The sequence below is a fragment of the Eutrigla gurnardus genome (assembly GCF_963514095.1).
Source record: "Eutrigla gurnardus genome assembly, chromosome: 16".
NCBI classification, from domain to species: domain Eukaryota; kingdom Metazoa; phylum Chordata; class Actinopteri; order Perciformes; family Triglidae; genus Eutrigla; species Eutrigla gurnardus.
In genome coordinates, this window is record NC_139927.1 from 13,580,463 (window position 1) to 13,605,093 (window position 24,631).

At 45.8% G+C, this 24,631-nt stretch overlaps 1 protein-coding gene across 2 annotated transcripts in view; it reads left to right on the plus strand.

Moving 5' to 3' along the window:
* Positions 1-1,549: 1,549 nt before the first annotated feature.
* jag2b (jagged canonical Notch ligand 2b) overlaps positions 1,550-24,631 on the plus strand; it is a 36,593-nt gene continuing 13,511 nt past the window's right edge. The window contains exons 1-6 of one of the 2 annotated variants that reach the window (XM_084030171.1): positions 1,550-1,958; positions 2,649-2,966; positions 16,825-16,879; positions 20,837-21,097; positions 21,935-21,995; positions 24,198-24,328. In XM_084030171.1, coding sequence (XP_083886297.1) covers positions 1,890-1,958; positions 2,649-2,966; positions 16,825-16,879; positions 20,837-21,097; positions 21,935-21,995; positions 24,198-24,328 — 895 coding nt within the window. In that variant the 5' untranslated portion in view covers positions 1,550-1,889. The remainder of the gene's footprint in view (positions 1,959-2,648; positions 2,967-16,824; positions 16,880-20,836; positions 21,098-21,934; positions 21,996-24,197; positions 24,329-24,631) is intronic. The other variant, XM_084030172.1, reaches the window with a different exon arrangement.

Consider the following 24,631-nt stretch of genomic DNA (forward strand, 5'->3'; position numbering starts at 1 on the left):
CAGGCTATCTGCAGTCCCTTTACGGCCTATCTGATGGGCTGGCAGTCGCCTGATGAGGAGACAAAAACATGGAGGGCGAAATACATTTTGATTGGCAGCTTCTCTCTGTTTTGTCTCCTTCTCTTGTTTTGCTTGTCAGAAACGGAGTGGGGCGGCTTAAGTGGTAGCATGCCACATGTCACTTACACCTGAGCCTGGATATTAAATAAAAAGTCCTGTTTTTATGTTCTTCTGACGTACAGAATGGAAATGAAACAAGTTTCTCTTTTGGAATGGGAGTAACGAACACTGACTGTACAGTAACCATTGGTCACCTGGAAATAAGAATCAGGTCACCTGACCACGCTGCCAGGTGATACAAATATCCTAAACTGAGACAAGCATGTGTGCCAATGTTCACGTCTGCGTATTGGAGGAAGAGGTCAGGTAAAAGGAAGAAGGGATGAAAAGCGTGCTATCATCGTAGAGAAGTGAAAAATAGAGCCTATTTTGAAAAAGTACAAAATACAAATATACATTAAAAAAAATGTATTTCTCCTTTATTTTTAAGGGAGACCATATGATTCGTGATCATCTCATTTAGAAGATCGTGATATGAAATATTCATATTGTCTCATGTTGCAACATGCATTGCTGTGATAATTGGGGGGGAAATGTAAAATATTTTTAGATTAAGGAAACCTGATTGATTTTTTGCATATCAAGATGCAAAATCAGAAATGTGTGACAATTTTTTTGTGTGTAATTTGTTCATGTTGCCAGGTTTGAGAGAATCATTGACTGAAATGACGCGCGGACGGTAGAGGGCGCTCTGAGCTGCTTGTGTGGCAGAGCTCCTTGGTGAGTCTGGTCTCGTTACTGAAAAGAGGAAGAGAAAAAGAAAGAAGTGATGCGTTTTTGGAGCAGTTTTACTTTCGGGGGGCATTAATGGTGCAGGAACAGATGAGTGAAACCCCCTCTTATCAAAGCGTATCACGATAAGCGCAAATTGTAAAAAAATAAATAAATAAATAAAATTTAAAATAAAATAGACATCGTCATAATTTAACCGGGTGAACGAGTGAAATCATTTAACTTAAGAACCATTGTCAATTTAATGTTAACTATTCACAAATGTGTCACTTTGATCTCAGATATTCAGCTAACCTGGAGGATCTATTTTTTTTAAATCTTCTTGATGAATGTAATTCGTTGAATGTAATGATATTTAAAAAAAAAGCAAGTCATTCAAATTATTTCCTAATTTAATTCAAGACGGGCCCTCGTTCGAAATAATAGCCCTGCTTGTCATGATATATTGAATTAAAGTCGACCCCTGCTTTGTTCGCGTGCTGTAATGCGGTTTGTCCAAAAATGAAGCTCAATACCAAACCCCAGCATAATTCAAGTTTTGGGAAGAGGAAGAGGAGGAGAGAGGAGGAGGAGGAGGAGGGAGGACTGGCGGGGGTTATCATACTATTGTCCGCCCCTTAATCCGGTTGGCTCAGAGACTGCCCGCAGGCCAATTTGTAAGTGGTTTGCCGAGCTGCCAATCAAACGCACGTCCTCTCCTCAGGCTGTGGCTACGGAACATCTCAGTTGCTGTGTGGAGAGATTTGACGGAGGGACACTCCTGTACATGGACCATCACTGCGCTGCAATCCGCCGACCGCCCGCTCACACACACACACGCACACACGCAGACGCCCGCGCACGCACGCAGACGCGCGCGCATGAAATGCCTCGCTGAAATCTGGACGCACTCGCTGGAGGAAAAACGCGCATGTGAAGATTTCAATTTTTGCATGTCAGGAGAGGAGGAACTAGTCGCAGGGTCCGCGGCTGTTTTGTCTTTTCTTATCGCTCCCCCCCTCCTCTCTCCCCGTATGTCACTCTAATTAATCGGAGGCATGTGGAATCGCACCAGGATTAGGAATTGCTTCCCAATAGTGTGCCTGCTGTTGACGCTGTGGACGGAGGTAAGCGGGCTCTCATTTCATTCCCCCCCTCCCCTTAAAATATCTGTTTTATTCTGCTGCAGAAATTAAATAATTGCCCCCCCTCAAAAAAATAAAATAAAAGAAGGATAAAAGCCAAATGTCAAAAGTTGGTGGGCGTGGGCAGATTTAGCCTGTTCGTATTAGCATATTCGCATCACATTAATCGATAATTGAATAACGTAGCCGCCAGTTGTGGTGGAGCGTTTGATCCGCGTTAAAAAGACAAGAAGTCTGCGGAATCGATACCAGCTCCTCTCCATTTTGGTGACGACCCCCGAGAGCCCCGTGCGTTTCTTTTCCCTTTTTTTTTTAAATTATTTTTATTTTTAATTTGATGGCTCACAGAACGAGGCCTGAACCAAGAAGTTGGAAGTTGCATCGCATCAATTGGCTGCTGCAGTGGTTTGGTTTGCTCCCGTCAGAGTAACCTGATTGTCTGAACCCCACCAACACAACCTGCAACTGTCGGCTTCCTCACGTGCTCCCTTCATGATGCAACACATTCATTTTTTTAATATCTGAATATTCCTTTCAGCGTGGTTGCTAATTGGGAGGGCTGTTCGGCCACTTGTCCGTTTTTACGCACCGATGCAAGCGACCCAAACCACGCCGTGGCGCGTGAATAGTGTGGCTATATTTAAATTGGGTCTTTTTTTATGTTGTTTCCAGGTGTCCCAGTCAACCGGCTATTTCGAGCTGCAGCTGATCTCCGTGGAGAATGTGAACGGCGAGTTGGCGGACGGGGAGTGCTGCGACGGCTCCAGGGGCCCCCAGGACCTGCGCTGCACCCGAGACGAGTGCGACACCTACTTCAAGGTCTGCCTGAAGGAGTACCGGATGGAGGTCGACACCGACGGCCCCTGCACGTTCGGAGCTGGATCTACGCGAGTTCTCGGTGGAAATACGTTTTCTTTTCAGTCCCACAACAATCCCAATAAGGTCGACGAGGCCGGCAGGATTTTGATCCCCTTCCAGTTCGCCTGGCCGGTGAGTCGACCTTTTCTCACTCTAATCGAGTCTACAAGAGTGTGTTCCTTAACGTTTCTTCTCTGGAGAAACCCCCATTTAAAATGACACCAAGTTAATATTGCATTTCTTGACGCATGGCCATGATAAACCGTGTCTGAGTGCACACATCCAGCACGTCAGATACAAGTTCACACTTTCTGTCAAAGTAAAGCTGCACAAAAGTTATTTTTATTCTGAATGAATCATCCGATTACAGCCTGTTATCGATTAATCGTTAGGTTTAAAATGCCTGGCTTTATCCTGATCATCGCATGTTCTTTTGTCACACCAGTGGTCCAAAAACCCACCAAATAATCTAATTTACTATGATGCAATAACAAGAAACATAGCAGTTTCTGACATTTGTCCTTTTAAAGTGACGTTTGATTAACCGACTCTAATTGCAGTCTAGAGCTACACAATGGAAGGCTTGGACAGAAAGAACCTGCTTTTTATCTTAAAAAGGGGACGGTTTATCATTCATTGATGCCGTGTTGTTTCCAGCCGTGTGTTGGTGGAAGAGGGACCTTGTTAAACGTGGCTTCTTGGCAGCATCCCGTCCTTTTATGAGAACTGACACACATCACGGCTAAACGGTCGCATGCTTCCGACGGGATCCGGTTGCAGCTACGGCGGTTCGCGGTGTCATCTGGGTCATCTTTTAAAGTTGCCCTGATATATGGGGGGTTGGCTTTGTTCCAATCCACCGGCTTGCACCTGCCAAGGCCATCATTGGGTAATTAGACTGGGGGGAAATGCTTTGATACGTCCGCCCCCCGGAGGGGGAACCCTGCTACTTCTCAGCTACACCGACGCTGTTTTACCTCCCAGAACGTTTCGCTGATTCACCAGGTTGTTGAGGGCGATCTCATCATAATGCTGCATGATGCTAGTGATCCATCGAGTTGTGTTGGATGATTGTTGGAAATGCCAGGCGAAGTAAAAGTCGATTCAAGTGTTTGGGGTGAGTAGAAACGGGTCGACTCGGGGCAACATGGATCTTACAAGCTTATCACAACACTGGTGTGATGTGCGAGAATGGCATGTACTGTATTCGCAGGTGCAGCCCAGTTGGATGTGTTGCACGGCTGCACCAATGAATTGTTTTTTTTACAATGATGACTGGGTGACATTAAGCCACGAGTGTGAAGCGTATTTCACCTCCGATGCCTTCAGGCGGTGGTTAGGCGTGCGCTGCTTGCTGCTTTTTGACACCTCTCTTCCCTCCTCTGCACCCCACGGCTCCCTCTCCTGCTGTGGGTGCCAGGTGGCCCCTGGTGGCCCCTCCAGAGCAATTAAACCTGTCTGACTGCAGACCAACGATAGCGGACGGATTAAGCACACACATAAGGTGTTCTAAGTGCTCGTCCTGTAGCACTGAACACACTTTTATTTGTTTCAGAGACATGCACTCCAATTTTAGCTTGTTGCCATGGAGAATCTACTGCAAACGGCTTTGGACAATGAAACGTATTAAAGTAGCGTTTAAAGGAATGAAGCTGCTGTTGTGTTGCTTCGTGTTTCTATTGGGAAGTAGAGATGATAAAGTCCACTGATTGGCTGACGAACATGAAACATAATCGGCAACTCTTGAAAATCGATGAATCGTTTAGATTTCAAGAGTCTCGCTTCAGTACAGTGAGGAAGCGGGAGGTGTTGTTTTCCAGGAAGAAAAAATACTAGATTTTAATATGAAAATAGGAATTGTTGTTTCCATTCTTTCCCGGCACATAATGTTAAGTATAGGTGCACAACTTCAAGTCTTTTTCCAAGCAAAATGGCCGTCGTTTCGGAACTATATTCATCATGAGTTGCAGGTAGTTGAAGAAAAGCCGATTACACTTGATTTCCATAACATGTAGTCGGTCCAAATAACGAGCCGCTAGGTAGTCTGTTCTCCAGCTCGGCGTGTTTTTGCGTTGAAGGTATTGCATGTTTGATCGGAGCTTCGTCTTTGTGTATTTAAGGATTTTTAGTGTTTCCTGCAGCTGCTCATAGCGGAGGCTTTGGACAATTAACAGCTGCTTTTTTAAGCTTAAGGGGAAAACGGCAAAGGTGTGATTTCACACAGTAAAAGCCTTGTATATAATGAGGTAAAAGCTAACGCCAAGTCGTACATTCATGCCTCCCGGAGAATATGAGGCGGTAGCGGTCTCTCATCGGACTCGTTGACTGACACCTCGAGGCGGAGGTGAAGAGGGCTATTCTCGTGTGTTGTCTTTCTTGCTAAGTGGCCCCGGGCTGATAACGGTGCCCTATTCCAGTGCCAGATGTCACAACAAGGCCGCGGGGTCACTTGCTGTGGCGTTGTCGCTTTCTTCGCTGGAGAAACAAAGATGCAGTGTACTATCGGCTGTGTCATCTGGCCCGCCGCCCGTTTCGGAGCGCCAGCGGAGACCAACGAGGGGTTGGACTCTTCAGTCATCTGGAGACGATCTGAAAAATGACTGCTCGACTTCCCAAAGAGCACTCTTCATCCTCCTCGTGCAGCCGGACTGTAACGCTGGCAGTCGCCCGGCCTTTCTGGGAAAGAGAGGACATCACAGCCTCCTTCCTCGGCCCAGTTCTCCTCACACAAGTGTGATGCCGTCGCTAATGGCTGATTTGACTCAGATTGCACGATGGTTATCCATTCTTTGGAAGACCTCCAGTGATTCTCCAGCTCTGGCTTGCCCTGCAAGCGTGCCAGTAAAGAGACTGACGATTGATGCTACATTCAGTGATTATTCACAGCTTTGAATTTACAGTAAATGCTTCTGCTTTCTCTTCTGAGGGTTTTTATTTTTCGGGGCCTTGAGGTGAAACTCAAGTGTTTCCTAACAGCTGGTTTCTTTAGCTTATTTTTTAACAACAATCGTAACAGTTAGCAGCATTACACACGTGTGCATTCAGTGATATTCGTCTGATGCGTTGACCAACACCAAATGCAGTTGCAGCCCAAGGGCCTGGGCTGCACCTGATTTCTGCCTAAAAGCCTATAAGGCAGTTTTTTCTCGCCGTTGCTGTAAGCTGGGTGATGTTGGGACTTGAAATTGTATAAACTCTGGACATTCTGAGCGTATTCTAGTCCTGCTCAATGTGTTAAGTGTCCTGAGATGACTTCTGTTGTTATATGACACTGACTATACATAAAAATTACACACACAACGAGGTCCGTACGTCACACTAGACACTGACGGCCATATTCCCAGTCTTTATGCTAATGATGAATTTCCAGCTCCAAAAATGTATTTCCCAAAATGTTTGAAGCGATATTTCAGGAAGTGGAGTTCAGATTGAAGTCATTCTTCAAGCTGAACCTGGTTCGGATGTCTGATTGAGTTTCCATTTTGCTGTATGAGCACTTCAGGAGAGGGAGGGAAAGGGACATGGGGTCTTACTTCTAGATCTCTAATGAAATTGCCGGTGGAATCTCTCTCTCCCCTCCAGCTACATTAGCCGGACGTCCGTTTGCTGTGAGCCTGCCTGTAACTCTATCTGCTCTGAACTCGGATATGTATCGGACGTCTGCCGGCTAGTAAACAGACGTGTTTTGCTGACCTGCAAACAGCCACCAAAAAGCTACAGCGCTCGTTTGAATTCACCGTCATTTTCACAGACAGTCGTCGTGACAATTTCAACTTCTCCTTCCTGTAAAAAAACAACACGCGTCCTCTGGAGAGTCGGGTTGTTTGGCGTGCAGCTCGCGCGCTCCCTTTGCGCGGCGTGCCGTCGGTCTCCCTGGAGGCTTGGTCACCTCGGAGTGGGAGGTGCGCATCATCTCATTCACGTTTAAACAACGGGTTGATCTGCACAGACCTGCTTAAGTTTGTTTTTCTTGGAACAAACCCAAACTATTTAAATGGTTTTGGCTCACTGCTCTTGCCACGTGTATGCCAAATGCACACACAGTGTTGCTGTCCTACTACATTTTTTTTAATGCTACCGTCAGGCATTGTTCTCCGTGTCTTTCTCTCTCATGCAGTTGTACAGGTAGTACTTGTAGAAGAAGTAAGTCAAGGTCTGTAGAACACTGTAGAAAATGTTTTGCAGGTGCAAACAAACATGGCAGCAGCATCTCACTGAGTTAGTCCACAGATCTATCTTCATACTGTATCTATATCTTGTGCCATCGGCAACAAAAGACTGGGATCTCTTGATTCTTTTGATTGTTGTTCCTAGTTGCCTTCCACACTTAAGCTTCATGCTGATGTGAGATCTGAGCTAAACGCCGGGGAAGAACCAACCAGCCTCTCAGATGCACTGTAGTGCTGAGTGTTAATAAGGGCGACGCAGCACAGAGCTTCTTCACTAGAAGCTCCTTTGAAACACTCTGGACGTTTCCTGGATGTCCCTCCTCCCTGCCTGAAACCGCAGTCGGCTGCACTCTGCACACTCACAGCACCGATGGCTAACACGGGGCTGCCGTGGTTAGCCACACCTGATGCAGGCGCTTCTCAGAGCTGTTGCTAGGAGACGCCTACATAGGCCGCTTGTAAACAATTATCTGTCCTTTCTGTGGCTCCCTCCCCCCCTTATCCATCCTCCTCTGGGTCCCAGGGCGTGTGTGTGTGTGTGCGTGTGTGTGTTTGTGTGTGGGTGTGTGTGTGTGGGTGGGTGTGTGTGTGTGTGTGTGTGTGGGTGGGTGTGTGTGTGTGTGTGTGTGTGGGTGTGTGTGTGGGTGGGTGTGTGTGTGTCACGAGCCTCACCTGTGATCCAGCTCAGCTTTGTATTGATTATGCAATTATTACCCGCTCGGGCTGAACTCCCCAAGGTGAAACGTAAGCATATCTTATTTTCACCTTGCTTAGCAGGCAACGAACCGGAACAATTAGCAGTATTACTCCACATGTGCTTTCAGTGATCTGCTGACAAACAGCTGTGTTGAACGTAGATCAAAGCACTTCTTTATGTGTTCTTCCCCAGGCGACATGCAATAATAGACACTTCTGCTCGGTGACAAAAAAGTAAAGGAGTCAGATTTCTGGGCGTTCGTTCCAAATGTTCTCCTAACAAGCATCAATGATTAAACCTAATTTAAAACTCTGAGCTGTTGCATCAACTACTTCTCGTGTTTATCTCGTGTGTGTAGTTGGCGAAGGAGTGAGAAGAAAACCACTATTGCTGTAACCCCGTGCCCTGATCAAGTAGACATTGCTGCGTGTTTTGCGTCCAAGCAATCTTCCGCGCCGTTGCCTGACGTCAGAGTTTGCAAGCCTGACAGACATCTGTGTTGTCGCCTCGTTCATCAACAAAGATGCAGTGTGGTATTGACTGTGTGATCTGGACAGCTGCCCTGTGTGGACTGAACTCTTGTCATCGCCATCTGACTCTGACTGCATTCTTGATATGAAACGGTGTGGGGGCCGAAGGAGGCGTCAGGGATTTCCTCTGAGGACACTTTGTTTTTGTTCATCCTGTGAGATAAGGTACAGCGTGTACGAACGGGGAAATGACTGCTTTTAAGGGTACATCGATCAAAAGGTTGTTTTCTGCTCGGAGCCTCGGGGGAGGGGGGGACAATGATGTTTTAACATGCTCTGTTAATGTTGTTCAAACACGAATCCGGCAATTTAGTTTGTAATTAGTAGCCGTTTCGCTGAGGAACTTTCTCGTTACTTGCTTGGGGCCTTTTTCCGCCATCATGAATATTCAACCTAAATTTAAATCCCCTTTTTATAACTTTATCGTTTGGATTTTCTACTCCATTTTGCACCACTTTCCCTCTGGTACTGACCTCCTTACCTAGTTCCCTTGCAGAGCTGCTGCTCTGGACTGCATCCAGACGTTTGTTGATGATGGTGGCTGGAAGGTAGCGATGATGGATGTCTAATGGAGCCGTCTGTTGGCGTCCATCATGTCTGTCCCCTCTGTTTGTGCGTCGGATGAGACGTGTCCTGTAGCCACAGTGTATACTGTAATTGTTCTTATTGAGGTTTGTCCCTCACTGCCACCCACAGTTTTAAGCAAACCACTGCACTGCGAAGAGCCATCCATCCATCCATTGTCTAGTCAATCAAAATTTGCTAAGGACAGACGTCTGCACCTGGTTTGGTTCCTAGCATCCCGTCATTTTCCCATAATAAATATTGCACGGTATGTTATTGTTTTACTATAGTGCCCCGTCCTCTGCAGACAGCAGTAAAGCCCACCATGTGACAGACGGGAACCGATTGCAGCTCACAAACATAATAAGAAAAACAACCTGGAGTCGCATGTTATGTTGATAGTTGGAATATTTTGTGCATGTCTTGCACCTGAAGCGGGGCTGCATGGGTCCTTTTGCTATTATGGTGCAGGTACTCCTTTTGAGTGCATTCATAAGCATGTTTAAGACGAGTCTGAGCTAGGCATGGGACAATATGAGCATTTCATATAGCCATTATCCTGGCCATAATGGGTATGATTCTTGATATTATCCCGATAACGCAATGTAATCATATCATATGGTCTCCCTGCATGAATACTCGATAAATACATTTAAAGTCACTCGTGATATTATGCAGATAATGGAAATTCATGACGATTGATTATAATTATTTTTTTTATCCCTCGTCTGAACTTGAAAAAAGCTCCACTGTATGTTTATTTCTGCCATGAAGTCTAAATAATGCTCATGTGTTCTGTAAATCAGCTACTGTCCCTTTAACTGTGCCCCCAGTGAATGCACTAAGGTGTTACTGGGCACTTCATCGTCCACAACATATCCAGTGAGCATAATGTGGAATCAATCACGTTGCACATTTTCACAGATTGTAGACAGTTAGCTAGTTTTCTCCCCTCCATTAATTAATCATTGAATCATTAATCGCCTGACTCCCACTAGTCCAACCAATCAATATGAGTGATCAGTGATTTGTCCTGTGAATCGGTTTGGGAGGCAACAATGGGCTTCAAGGGAAGACGCTTTATGCCTCCGGCGTCTGGAGGTGTTATGTTTTTGGTGTCGTCCATCTGTGCGGCCCGTTCTTATGAATGCAGTTATTTCTTCAAATTTTATATCCCGCTAATCTGCAATTATTATCACGTTCGTCGATTGTGTTTTATTATCCTGATGGCTTGTTAACATCAACAAATCATCGCCACATTAATTGTGACTTGTTAATATTAACTCCAGTCCTCTAATAACGAAGCCGAGCCCGCCGCGTCCCCTGCCCCTTGTTAAATGAATGGTGTGCAGGTGCTAGAGGCTCCTTGTGGGGGTAATTAAAGCATGTCATTACATGGGCAGTTAAATTGTCACTGTACTGTTGAACCTGTTTGAAATGATAATGGGACTCGGCTGGAGGCGGCGCCGTATTGCTCTCCAGTCAGGCGTCCTGTTGTTTTGGATCAGGAATTAGCCTGTTAATGTTTCTGAAGCATGTCTATTGTTGTAGCAGCGCGCCGATTTCTGGAGGCTAATTAACACCGGAGGAAGTGAAGTGACAAATAGCTACGAGAACCGAGCAAGGTTATCGTTAGAAACCTTTTGTAAGTCGTTTGGTTCTTGGCACGTCCGCTGACGAAAATATGTCTGAAAGGGAACGTGGTTGTCACCCTTGTCAGACCAGCATTTTTTCATGTAAATGCCTCCAATGTTTTGATAGGAGAGCCACCTTGATCTGAAGGCATGGAACACTGCTTTTGGTCCAATTCATTTTTTTTTAAACCACTCAAGAATGTCAGCTTAGTTTGGCGCAATCATTTCGAGTGAGTGTTTAACTCAATTACTCGACGTAAACATGTGATTTTGGTTACCTTTAATATGCAAATGTAATGGTGTTTGTTTTGTTTTTTTACTTGTTGCATACTCTTGGATCATGCTGCTTAATTAGGGGGTTTGTTGTATTGGAAGTGCATGGGTAATGACCCTGTTGGCATAGTAGCAGCATGCTCAATGGGCCGTGTGTGTGTTTGTCTGTGTGTGTTTGTGCGCACAGCCAGTGTATACCAGCCAGCCAAATGCCTTGCCTTCACTGCGACATCTCTTGGCACATGACTCTGGCAAGCAACTTGTGTGCAGAAGTCCCAACCCCTCCACCCAGCAGAGATATGACTGTCATACAGTCTCAACCACACGTTGTTGTAGTGGTGTAAATTAATATTGTCTTGAGTTTGATGATCCAACGACGCAGGGCTTGTGTGCAGGGCTTGTGTGCAGGGCTTCGTTCAAACTAAGCACCAAGGAAGCTTTTTCCCGATTTGTCGCATTAAATGAGGTTCTGACCCGTACATTAAAGTCAGACTGTCCCTGGTGTTCGTTTGGGGAAAGCACGCTGGTTGTAGTAGCCCACTGTATAGCTTAAACAATCAGCCACTTTAAGGTGCTACATTTAGAAAATGCATATGCATTGCCACCACATGGCTCTCAACATTGTGACAGCTGAGCCAGCGGCTTGTAGCTAACGGTGCTAACGGAACTAACCGTGTTTACCTGAGGGCTGACCGGAGGTTAGGCACTCCGCTTCCATGGCGATGCTGTTGGTAGAGCAGCGGTTGTGAGCTAGCCAGTCGGGCACGCACTCTGGGAATCACATGAACTAACAGGCCCCCGTGGCCGGGCTGGCTATGTCAACAAAGCACAGAGAAGCCTGGATTACAACACACAAAGAGGAAGCGCTTCATTCTCCGTTCAGGTAGAACATTACTCTGCTATCTCTTTACATAGTTGCTTGCTGCTATGTTATCGCTCTTAGTGTTGAATAGATAACTTTGAACTGATGGGTCACAGAGGATGTCATTAAGTAAGAAGCTGCTGCCCCCCAACCCCCAAACAAGCTCCCCTCCCATTGGGAAATCTCTCTGCTTGTGCTGTCAGAGGGTGTCTAGACTGGACATTCAGCCTGTTCAGTGTCTAATTCTTGAATTACCCTCAGTATCATTAGTAGTTGATGACATCCAATTATTGCTCTCCCTGTTAGTCTTAACAGCTAATGAGAATAAAAGATGCAACTGGACATTTGACATCCGACTTGATTAACATAATTGTATGGGACGGCTTTCATTCTTCATACTGACACGGCTTTTATCCATTACTGCCCATTAAAAGTGTGTTATTCACCCAGATTTTTACCAGTAATTCCAAAGATCAGTGTCCGAAGAGGGTAGAAGGCGCATCACGTGTGGTCGTGCCCGCTGCCCTTCCTGTTCAGCAGAGATGCCGTCGCTCGATGGCCCTCGCCGGAGCGGCGTAGACTCGGCCCGAGTAAAAACCAAAAGCTGGGATTGACATCACAGATTAATGAAGATTACATGCAGCGATTACTGGCCACGGGATGAATCGCGTTGACCTCATGTCCCATCAGAAGGCAATAAATCAGGGGGATGTCAGTGGAGCACTCCGTGGAAGAGTCGGGCACAGGGAGGTGGACGGTTCAGGTCGCGTGTCAATGACGCGGCGACAGAAATAGCTCAAGGTTACGAATTGTGTTTTTATAGAGAGTGTGTGAGTTTTCTGGTCTTTGGCATAAAAAACCCAGGTCCTAGGAATCATACCAACAGCTCAATCAACATTTCATTCAAGGTTCTGACTCTCCCAAAGAGGCAGAAATAAGTCAATCAAACCTCCGATCCACAATGCAGACGCACCCCTCCATTGATACCGAACTGTTGGCAGACTGGGATCTCCCATGGGATTACACACCAGGCCTGGATCTCACATTCTTAGTATTCTTCGAATGCAAACGCGCTCGCCACCCCCCACATGCAGAGGGCTGACCCCTCCTTTTGAAAAAGAAGCGTGCAGATCCCATGCTTAGTGACCCCGACCTTTCCCGGGCTTCCACTTCTCACTGCCACCTCTCTCTCTCTCTGTTCCCTGTTCCTCTTTTTTTCAATTTCAGCCGCCACCTTCCCCTCACACATCTGCCGTGGGAACCTACACCTGTGGCTCTCCCCAGACATCGCCGCCACATCCTCTGGCTTCGCTTAAGATGGCCTTTTGTGGCGACTCAAAGAAACACGAAGTGATAAAAACGATGAGTTTGGGTCCATTTTGTGCCATGCGATGCAAAGTTTGCACTGTTGCATCACGTCGAGCGAACACAGATTCACTGAGTATGTGACACATAAACATCCCCCCCCCCAAAAAAAAATGTGTCTTCCATGCCCCCCCCTCACCCCCCCAGGTTGGACTTGAAAACTAGGATTTCTCTGAGTAAATCCTCTAATCCATGCGGGGAAGGGCCGGGTTGGGTTTTGGAGATTTGACTGACAGAGGATTCTTCGTAGTCTCAGATAAAGATTTTCACGCTGTCAAATGTATCTGATGTGTGTGTTTTTTTTTTTTTTTTAGTTGAGGTTAAAGGTTAATGAAATTGGGATGTTTTCTGTGTTGGAAGTAAGATTTAACACTCGTGCAAGAACCACTGGAAGCTCTTTCTGACTTTGCCTGTGCAACTGCTCCGCCCAGGCTCGCCAGCACACATGCTGACACTAATTATCCTCATGCTGACTGTGTCTCTCCGTGGACAATGGTTTTGATTGGAATGGGGGTGAGTTATGATGTTGGGGACAAGGGTCTTTGTTCAGTAGCCTCCCCCCTTCCCTCCCCCACAACTCCCCTTTATCCCCCCTGCCCATCCATCCATCTTCTTCCAACCATTTGGGCAGCTGTCACTTAATCCAGCTAATCAGAGTGGGATGGTCTGTGGGAAACCAGACGAGTCGGTGGCTTTGCTCAAACCCAACATACACTGCCTCGGAACGATTTACCCAGACAATTACAACATGTAGGCATCTGAGCAAGCCTGGGGTTTTTTAAGTAAACCCAAAAGGTGGAGGTCACAATATGGCCACCTGTCCTTTGATCTCTGACTCGACCTCATTGATAAAAAGGCTACACCTCTTGCCACTCATTCATTCATTGCCACTCGGGTTGCCCTTGTATGCATTGGCATATATGCAACCACCCACCCACATGCTCAGACTGGGGCAGCTAGCCCACCCTTTTGTGGTGGGGGGAGGGGGAATGGGTGGAAAGGTCAGAAGCCGAGCAACATGTCGTGGGATGAGCCACGTTCATGTCAAATAATCCATCTTTGAGGCTGCATCTGTTGTGCGTCTGCAGTCGGACGGGCTGGCAGAGCTTCCGGGAGCATGAGCGCCCCCCCTCCCCAGACTCACCCTCTCCCGTACCCCTTTCCTCTAACTGCTTTCCATCTCACCCACCGCCCCTACCACTCCGGCCTGGCTTTGACCTCTCACGTCTTACCGGTAGCTACAGTCTCCTACAGCTGTACCCCCCCCTCCTGTGTCCAAACTCTGACCCAAGCCCTTTAGCTCACCCCTCTCCTGTCATCTTCTATCCCCTTCTCTTGTCACCCGTGGTCTTCCACAATAACACTCCCCTCCCCTTCCTCCCGCCACCACCCACAGCCAGACAAGCCTACTTAATCCCACAGCCCAGCAGCAACCAGCCTACCAGCTTGTTGGTCCCCCCCAGATCAACAACACAGACTGACACACACATTTTCCAGTCGCCCTCCCTGGGATTTCTCTTTCCCGCCTCATTGAGGCATTGGAGTCCCTCATATACTTGCCTTATGCTTTTTTATTATTATTCTTTTTTGTACCACCCACTCATGCCGCCAACGTCCTATGAATGATTTTACAGTAGAGGTCACAGCAGTCACACTCTGGCTACTACAACTGTCACTGGTGGTGACGTAATGAATGTTATTTAGGTCAGCTGGTTGCCTAGCAGTGTGCCCTGCAGCACACCAGCTAGATTACTTGTGTGTGATGCCTGTTAGCGTGGTTAGTTTCAATGTGTCCAAACCGGTGTCAGCTCAGGTTTTTGCTACATCATTGCAATAATTTTGCAGTTTGTATGTTTTTTAAGACCCGTTAACTCATGTTAACCTAAATTGAATAGTTACAAGTACATAAATAAAAATGTAATGACATACTTTTGGCTGAATAAGAATTGTCGCACTTGGAGGCACGGTGATGAGTGCTTAAGGTGTGGTGTTCAGACAGAAACTAGTGAATAATGACCAACGCCTTTCATCACAGCTCAAGGCGACATCTTCAACCAACACCCCAAATATATCCAATTCAAGATTATATTATAAGGAAAGAAATCCCCTCATTTGAGAAACTGGAAAAAAATGTGCACGTGTTTTTGCTTTAAATCATTTAAAGGTTATCATCCTTGTTGTAAATCAATTTTATGATCAGCTAATTGATTGATAAACGAATCATTTCAGCATGGGGTAAAAACCCATTTGTCAATGCACCACTACTGGTATACTGGTCAACTGTTACAGCGATAATCCCCTTAGCTGCTGATTTACCTCACTGTCTGACGACCAAGGACAAAGCCAGACAGAGTTCATCTCACACAGCTAATATTGGCAAAGTCACCTTCTTAATGGACATCGTACCTGCTGAGGCTTTATTTTTTCCTGAAAACATGGTAGAAGGCCACCTTGTAACGGGAAGCTGAAACTGGTTAAAGATGAAAAGAGAACCCCAAACGACCGTACTGTTAATGCATCAGATTTACCCGCTTGCTAACATTCAAAGGCTTCCACCTACTTATGATAAAGAGAAGGAATAGTTCAACATCTTTTTTTTACTACAACATGACGAGTTTGGTCACCATGAGGTTGCCAAGCAACCAGCGGAGACTCCAGCCAGTCTTGTGTTGATTCTTAAGTTAAACAAATGTAATAGAACATGTCTCTTAATGAGCTTCAGGTGGATTTTCTTTATATATATTTTTTTTTTACTGGAGCCAAGCTAGAGGTTTTCCTTTTGTTTTCCCTTCATGCTAAGCTAAGCTAAGCTATCCACCCCCTGGCTTTAGCATCATATACATTCATACATGAGAGGGGCATCAACCTTTTCATTGTTCCTCTTTTGTTCTTGTAAAATGTCCCCATCACCTTCACCGTTACAATCTTTGTGTGTCTCTGGCCTTTTCTTTGGTTAAACTAAGCAATTTATTTATTATAATTTCTTCATATTTTTTGCATCAAAGGTTCAGTGTGGAGCCAGCAGGAGTACGTGCAGATTCATACAACCACATTGCACACTGAGCCAGAGTCGCTGAGGTCATGTGTGTCCTCTCCACATCTCAGTCCTGCAGCTCTGCTTGGCTTCTTTCCCGCCATGGTGCTCACCATACTCCGCTCTCTTATCTCTGAACCGTTGGGTTTCATTGGCAGTGTAACTCGAGCTCCGAGCAACGGGGGCCGAGCGGCATATAGGAAGTAGTAGCGGCAGTGAAATCGATTTCTGGCATCGTCTCCGTGCGTGTGTCTGTGTGAGCTGATGCTTGTAGAAGAGTTGCATGACTACTGCACTCCGTATTATAAAAACATGGATGTTTACTTCTCTATAGATTGGGCACAAAATAACAAAGTTATGTGTTCCTCTTTTGTGTTCCTCTCCAAACACCAACAAAGGGCCCTTCTCCATGTAGACGCCGACAATGTATCATCAGTCATGGCTGAAATAACCACTTTTGCTGCTTTGTAAGTGTTGTGGAAGTCCCAGATACACCAGATAGTCAGACGGCATCCTGTCTGAGTTCATAACCTCACACATTGGCTGGTTTACTACAAGTATAGTTTAGCATAAATACGGCAGGCAGCAACCTGTTTTTGTTGGTTTCTGATTCAGTGATGATGACGGAGGAGAATGTCGCTGTTTGGCTTTCGCGTCACAGAATTTTTTTACGTGAATGACAAAATTTGCTTCATTGGCACCGGCCGACGTAAATTCACGTATATTCCCGTCTTTTGGTGATTTTCATGCAATAGTTGGAACACCCCGTTCCACCTTTTTTTTGTTGGGGAAATGAAAAGAGGGAGATGCTATTTTTTTCTACATTTCATCTGACCTTTTTTTCTTTCTTTCTTCTTTCCAGCGGACGTACACGCTGATTGTCGAGGCTAAGGACTGGGACAACGTCACACGCAACGGTAAGTCTCTTCTTCACAGTGCTGTGGCTTCTCACATCTCATTCTGACGTAGATATAAGTGGATGTGGTTGGCGGTTGTCGAGGATGTTCCTTGGTTAAACCAAGCGTTTTTTAATTTTTTTATCAGTTCGGCTATGCCATCTTGTTGTAAATGTTGCGAAATGGCACTGACGGTCGTTTGCAGACACCGAAAATGAATCTGCAACAATTTTAATCAGTTTCATTTTGTCATTTTTCAAGAAAGATATGTCGATATGTGCTGGTTTTATATGATAAGGTCGGGCACAGACACGTTTTTCATTAATTTCTGACATCTCACAGACTTTGGAATTGATCCAGTAAAAACAATCTGTGGATAATTTGATAATGAACATAATAGTTCAGTGGAATAAATGAGTCTGTTCACATCTTTAAATCCATTAATTTGTTGTTTTTTTGTGTATTCGGGTCGTAAATTGAAACGACGCTTCATATAGAGTACACGTCTTGGTTCTTGTCGGCCGTGGCGGTCGGGTCTGACCAGCTGTGTCCTGTTTTTCTTTGGTTATGTCCGCTGGGTGGACTCCTGTGTTAACCCCTTTTTCCCGTCTGAGCAGTAGCCCAGTCTGGGAGGAAGAGGACCTATTGAGGACGTGTGTGTTTGTGTGTGTGTCTGTGTGCGATCTTTGTAGACGGTGGCATTTTTCATGAACCTCTTCATACCTTTCTGTGCATTCGAGCGCGTACATGAATGCATTCGTACTCGGGACCACACCCTCCTCTCCAGTCCGAACCTGCTCCTTATTTATATGAGGTCATTACATCCTGTTTTGTCCATAACATCAAACGCACTTCCACTCGTGAGCGCGGACAATGGAGAAGAAATAGATTTTTTGACATCACAGCGCTTTGATTAGACTGTGGCATGCCCTGTGTAGTCGGGCCTCCAGTACTTGTGTACATTTGCAGTAATTGGTTCCAACGTTTCTGATGGATGAGTGGTCCGAATGTTGCCTGAGAAACTGCCCGGTTGATTTTCTGCCAGCTTCTCTCACATTAGTCGCAGACAAATTGCTATAAAGCAGCAAATTAAATGCATTTGAGATGTAAGGATACAAGACATAAGAAACACATTTTCAGCACTTCCAGTATGATTAATTGCAGGGGCATGAAATCAGAAAGGGAACATGTTCCTTGCTCTTATTTGAAGCTCACGCAGGTTTGATTCATTCTCTGTTCGGTGCCGTTTGAAAGCCGCACTGAACCTGCTGATGGTTCACAGGAATCAGCTGACTTCAACCTTAATGTCACGGGTTCAAGAAACCCTTCAACCTCCGCCGGGCGATCACAAGAATGTCTGCTCATTGTGGGGGAATTCTGTAAGGTCAATTTGAGTTGCAGCGGTGATTGTAGCCCTTTGTCTGCCAGGTGGGCAGCGATCTACTTCACAGCATTTGACCGCTGCTGGATATAATTAGTATTATTTATATATTCATAACCATATCATATAACCACAGACTAGAACATGGAGCATCTTGTCATGACTATCAGGGATGCTACGATCCTCTTTGAGGGTTTGTAGTTGTAGTAGCAGTAGCAGTAGTAGTTGTAGTAGTTGTAGTAGTAGTAGTAGTAGGGATGCAATGATTTTTTCGCAGATATGGATAAAAAAAAACACAATAAGTTAATCGCAGTACATTTTAATTCATGGAATAATCGTGAATGTCATCACAGGTGACTTGAAAAAGTTGTCAAGTTGATTATCATGGTAGAGAAAAATGGACCCCAATGAAAAAAGTATTCTATAGTTTAAAAAAAAAAGAAGAAAATAAATTGAATGTTGCCATTTTTTAAATGTATTTGTTTATTTATGATTCATTACCTGATTGCTTTTAGTAGTAGTAGTAGTAGTAGTAGTAGTAGTAGAAGAACAGATTTGGTAATCATGAATCTGCATGCTCAAATCCTTCCATATCTCAACGCTGTACATACTGACTGTACTGTACATGTGCATTTAAATTACATTTCTAAAGGCTGGTAGGCAGTAGGCAGCTTCTACAATGGAACGGACAAACACGTTGACAAAGTGGACATCCAGCTTGTGACCGTGCAGCTGTCCTATCACACCCTAAACGATCAGAGCTAAAACTGCAGGACAGAAGGTGTACAGAGATACAGTGGTCCTGAGTTGAAATGCATGACGGTGTGTATGTGTGAGACCTGGCCTGACTCAGCACCAGCCTCCTGTCTTGTCCTCACAGTGCGTTGGTCCATCAGTGAGATTCCTCTCGTCCGGCGTCACGTCCTCCAGTGTGCCTCTCTTCCTTTCCCCCCTCGTGTCCTCAGGAAAGGCAGCCGGCTGTTTTCCTTGTGTTTATCGAGCAGGAAGTGGAGTGGACTGGGCGGCCGGGCTCAGTGTTTAGACACCGAGGTAGCCGAGCCCGGCTCGGGCCCGGAGCCCATTGTTCTCTATCAGCCAACTGCCGGGGGTTATTTCTGTTATTGTTGCTTAATTCTGTCTGACATTGTGTCGGTCCCCAGCAGAGGAAGGTGTGTGTGTGTGTGTCAGTGTGTGTGTGTATGCGTGTGTGTGTGTGTGTGTGTGTGTGTGTGTGTGTGTGTCTGCTTGCTCACTTCAAAATGTCTATGGTGCATTGCAGCCAAAAAGCCATGTAGGAGGAAAAAAAAGAAAAGGAAATCGCAGCACCCCCTTATTTCCCCAGAGATTGTTTGCAGACTCCGATCCCACTGTGATAAAGATTGCTTTCTTTCTGGAAAGCCGGCGCTGCAGCGAGCCCCACGGAGGCAAACGCTGTTTAACGCGAGCGTTGGCGTGCTAGAGGCTAAACGGTAGCAACCCCCCGACATGACGGTGCACATCAGAGGCACCGCTGATGTGTGGTGTCGCTGGAAAATGGATCAATTTGCACACAATGAATTTCAATTGCGCACTTAAAATTCAGTGGGTACTTTCCACACACACACACACACACACTCGATGTGATATCAAAGCGTCTGTGCTGAATACAAATGCACTACTTTCTTAGGAGGGAGTGATTTTACATCAGAATCAAGGAGATTCCACATTATTGTCCGATGTCGCCCGTTTTACTAAATGCAGTGGCTGCGATTCTGTTTGAGGGTTTGTTGTCCACTTTGAGGGAAGATGGACAAAAAGCAGTTGCAAGGAGTGTGGTGTCATGATCTTTGACAGATTGTGATTTTCTGTCTTTTTATCCAAGATGCCAACTTCTCCAGATCCTGATTTAAATCCTGATGTAAGCAAATGTTAAACCTGAAACAAAAGGTTTTTTGGGGGTTTTTTTTGGCCTCTTGGCGGCAGCAGAAACAAGTTCAGGTATTGACATAACATCACCTTTTAGCAAACTGTTGCTTATTTCCACTTCCAGTAGCTACGGAGCAACGTTTGTTTTAATTTCGGACCGCATCACCAATATGACTCCAGCATTCACTCTAATTTTTTATATCGCTCCTTAGCTGCTAAATGTGCCACTATGTTCACCAGCTAGACACTCGGTGGGTTTTTTAGAGCGTTTTTAGAGCCGAACACAAGACGATCACCTTTTTGTGGTTAAGTGTCGGCCCTCACTGATCCTAGAACAGCACTTGGATTTGGATTTGATGGCAGTTTACATGTATTTATTACTCTTGGATCAGATCCTTGGATCATAAAATGTTCTAATGGACCGCGAGGTTCGCTGCGTGAGAAAACAACATTTCCGTGTTGCTTCATCAACACCTGGAGGCAGGCCAACACCCCCCCCCATCCCCACCGTGTTAAATTAAAGTCGTGTGATCACGACTTTATGACAATTCATTAAACTCTGAAGCGGAAACCCTGAGGTGATTTGTAAGGGGAGGAGGGGATCATTAAAATGTTTATCTTCTTGGTTCTGTGGTCAGAAATATTCACAGCCTTGACGCGACTGATTTGTCTTCATCCGTGTGTTTTTCCAGCCGAGCAGGACGAGCTGCTGATTGAACGCAGCATTCACACCGGTATGATCAACCCCGGCGACCAGTGGCAGACCATCCGGCACGACGGCCCGGTGGCTCGCCTCGTCTACCGCATCCGACTGCGCTGCCATGACAACTACTACAGCAGCAAGTGCAATAAGCTGTGCGTCCCCCGGGACGACTACTTTGGCCACTACCGCTGCGAGCCTTCGGGGGCCCAGGTGTGCCTGGACGGCTGGATGGGCCGCGACTGCAGGACAGGTGAGCCGTAAACGTCCCACACAAACAGTTTGATGCACGGAGCCGCCTCAAGCATCAGGGCAAGAAGCTGGCTTCTTTCCAGAGCGATTAAACAAATGACAGAAAATTAATTGGAATAATTGAGATTATTTAATTTGCTCACAACTATTTCAATTAAGCGTTTTTTCAAATAGAGATGCCAAACATTTCAGCCACTAATGCGATGGTAAACGGAATATCTTCGGGTTCCAAAGATCGGATACAAAACTATGAATCCATTAGTGACAAAAATAAATATCAAAAAGCAGGAGATTATCTAATTAACATTACAAGAGTTGCGGACCTATTTTTCTATTTTATTCGAGTGTAAATTGCAGCAAGTATAAAGTTATTAATCATCTCCCAGTAAAAGTGCCATTTGAAAACGGAACGTGCGGCGCCTGCTTATGTTAAAACCCAGCGCGAGGGTGTCAGGGTCGTGGTGCTTGTGGGTGGCGTCGGAGAAGGGGGGGGTGCTTCATAAATCACCCAACTGACCTTACAAGACGAAGGGTGAATGAGGAGGGGAGAGGCTGGGGCTGGGTTTTTTTAAGAGGGGGTGGTGTTGTACATGCAGGCTGTAAAGTTGTCCCTTCCTCGCCCCCCATAACCCCCCAACCCTGGTCAGGCTGCCATGAATTCTCTCGTCTTGTTGTCTTGACAGACAAACGAGCTTCTCCACCTCCCACCTTTCCATATTGTTGCCCCCCCCCCCCCCCTTCTCCTATGATGAATTAAATGAGAAGAAATATGATACATGTCTCCCAATTGAGTTTAAATCATTTCTCTCCATCTTCTTCCTGTTTTTCCCCCCCTCAGCGATCTGCAAACAAGGCTGCAACCTGTTACATGGCAGCTGCTCCATCCCAGGAGAATGCAAGTAAGATTAGCAGGATTATGTTTAATTTCCTTATACAGAATATTTCTTGCCTGCCTCCTTGTATTTTTAGCTACCTGAAATCCTCCACAGAATACCAAGCATCTCCTCCGCTCTCCGCTGCTCCCAACTGAAGCGAGAGAGAGGCGACGGCGGCGTGTGTGAATTTGACCACCGGGAAACGTGCCGGGAATTGTCATATCCCCTCCCCATCCGCATTGCAGTCCTCCTTGAAGGGCAGGAAAGGAAACGACTATCCCACTGTGTTATGTACATTTCCCAAAGTGGATAAAGTGACGTAGAACGGCCCCATAGGTCCACGTTTCCAGGATGCGCTTGCATCCCGTCGTCATTCGTGAACCCCCCCCGTCCTCCCCACCTAGCCAGATGGAAAGAGACACTTGCCTCCCATTATTAGGAACGGGGGCTTGGCTCCCAGCCAAGGAATAGCAGGGGGATGACCAGTTTTCGGAAACCGCTTCGCATTTTTTTTTTTTTTTTGTCTGCCTCGATCAGTATCCTCATTCCATTTAGCAGACGGGGGGGCGGAAACGGCTTATTCCTGTGAAATGTCAACAGGAAAAGTGACATGAATAGAAGAGCAGCCATAAAGAATCTTCCTGCAGTGGCATGAATTTAATGAAGCCTCGGGTCCCAGAGAGCTGCTATTAAATCCCTCCACTGTCTCCTTTCATTGCCTTTACTCCACCACAGTTTTTACGGGCTCTGCCTGGTTCACCACAGGCTTTGAAGAAACACAAAAGCCGGTACGTGCCTGTTGTCGTCACGTCGCTGCATTGAGGTTTTTATTAGCACACATTAGGCCAGTTCTGACACATCTGTCAAAGGGCTTGTCGTTTCCCAAGAATCAATCTGGTAATCCCTGCAATGCATTATTTTTTTCCACCTCTCTGCACCGTTTTGATCTTTGACGTGTCAAAGTGCCGAGACGTTGGAATCCAACTGGGAGGGAACATCACGCCTCCTGATCTGAGTAATCGCGATATGCAGAATCAAACCGCAGGACGCGTCTTTTGAGAGCTTAAAAAGCAATGAGCGAGTCTCCTTGCCAAATGTCTGCGAGTGTGATCGCTACATCGCGGTCGGTCCCCTCTGAAGCTAATCATATACAGCATGCCAAGTATTCCCCGGCTCTCGGATAGACAGCAGTGCCGTCTGCAGCAGACTCAAAATAGCATCAATTGACAAGACAGCTGGCTCGACACGACACCGCGGCCTCGGAATAGTCGCACGCCGTCATGAAGCCGTGCACATTTACGCTGTATACACACGGCCGTCTCCAGCCACCCGCTCTCAGGACCACCGTGCCGCCCTCGGCACTCGGACTCTAACCCGAGCGCGGGAGTTGCTGGAAGTATTCTTAACCCCTCCTGCCCTGGAATGTCACCCTCCACCAAGATTAGTGGGTGGGATGCCGTGGGATAGGTGGACACGAGAGCAGATACAGTATTAGGACGTTGTCTAGTCTCTTTTTTCCCTTTTTGCACATTTAGCAGCTATAGCGACTTAACAATCCTGAATCAGTGCCTTCCCACAGATTTCTTAAAATTCATAATCGTGGGAAGCTTGGCCGCTTAACACCAGAATTGAGCACAGTCATTAGTCAACCTTTTAAACTTTTTTTTTTTTTTTTTTTTTTTTACGGGAAAAATCAGCTCTCAGAAAACAGGAAACATACTGGATAATCAGAAATCAGACACGCCTTTGTGTTCCACTGATTTTAAAAAGAAAGGGGAGGGGAAAAAGCATAATTTGTGACTGTTAATCAAGGTTCATTGACTTTATATCTCTTGGATACATCTAGCTAGGAGTAGGAACTTGTGCACAACACAAATCAATACAACAATTTTCTTTTCTTTTTTTCTTTTCCTTGTAGATGATTTAAAAAGAAACTGTATAAAACTTGCATATCATGTTTTTATGAAGGCCTATGCAAGTACCTCGTTGTAAAGCTGTTTACGTTTTGTCAAGTTGATGACGCAGTTAGAAATAATAAGAAACCATTTTTGAACATATCCTGTGTTGAAAAGCTGTGAGCTCTCGACTTCTTTTCTCTTTTTCCAGAATATGAACACATTAATATTACCATAGAGGATGAGAATGATAATTTAAAAAGTCAATGGAAGAGAAGGCAGACTAAGGGGATGAGATGGGTGAACTGATTCCTGCGTTTGTGTCTGACAGGTGTAGCTACGGCTGGCAGGGCCAGTTCTGTGATGAGTGTGGGCTTTATCCCGGCTGTGTCCACGGGACCTGCAACATACCGTGGCAGTGCAACTGCGAGAGGAACTGGGGCGGCCTGCTGTGCGATAAAGGTATGGAAACTTCTTTGTTTTGTCTCACCGCCTCCCACACACGACCCTGGCAGAGTTCCTGCTCCACACAAGTCCCTTCGAGCTGCAGCTGCAACAGAAAAGGCTTATGAAGAAGCGGCTAATCTACATGTAGAATAAAAGTAGCGCTGCCAGGTCAGCACCTGGAACTGCGTTGGAAGAAGCGAATAATGGAAGGAAGAAGCAATTTCAAAAAGTCTCTTTGGGCTTCAAGTAATGTTTTGACATTTTATAGATCCAATAATTAATCAGTGACGAAAACAAAAGCGCTCTTAGGCAGAGTGA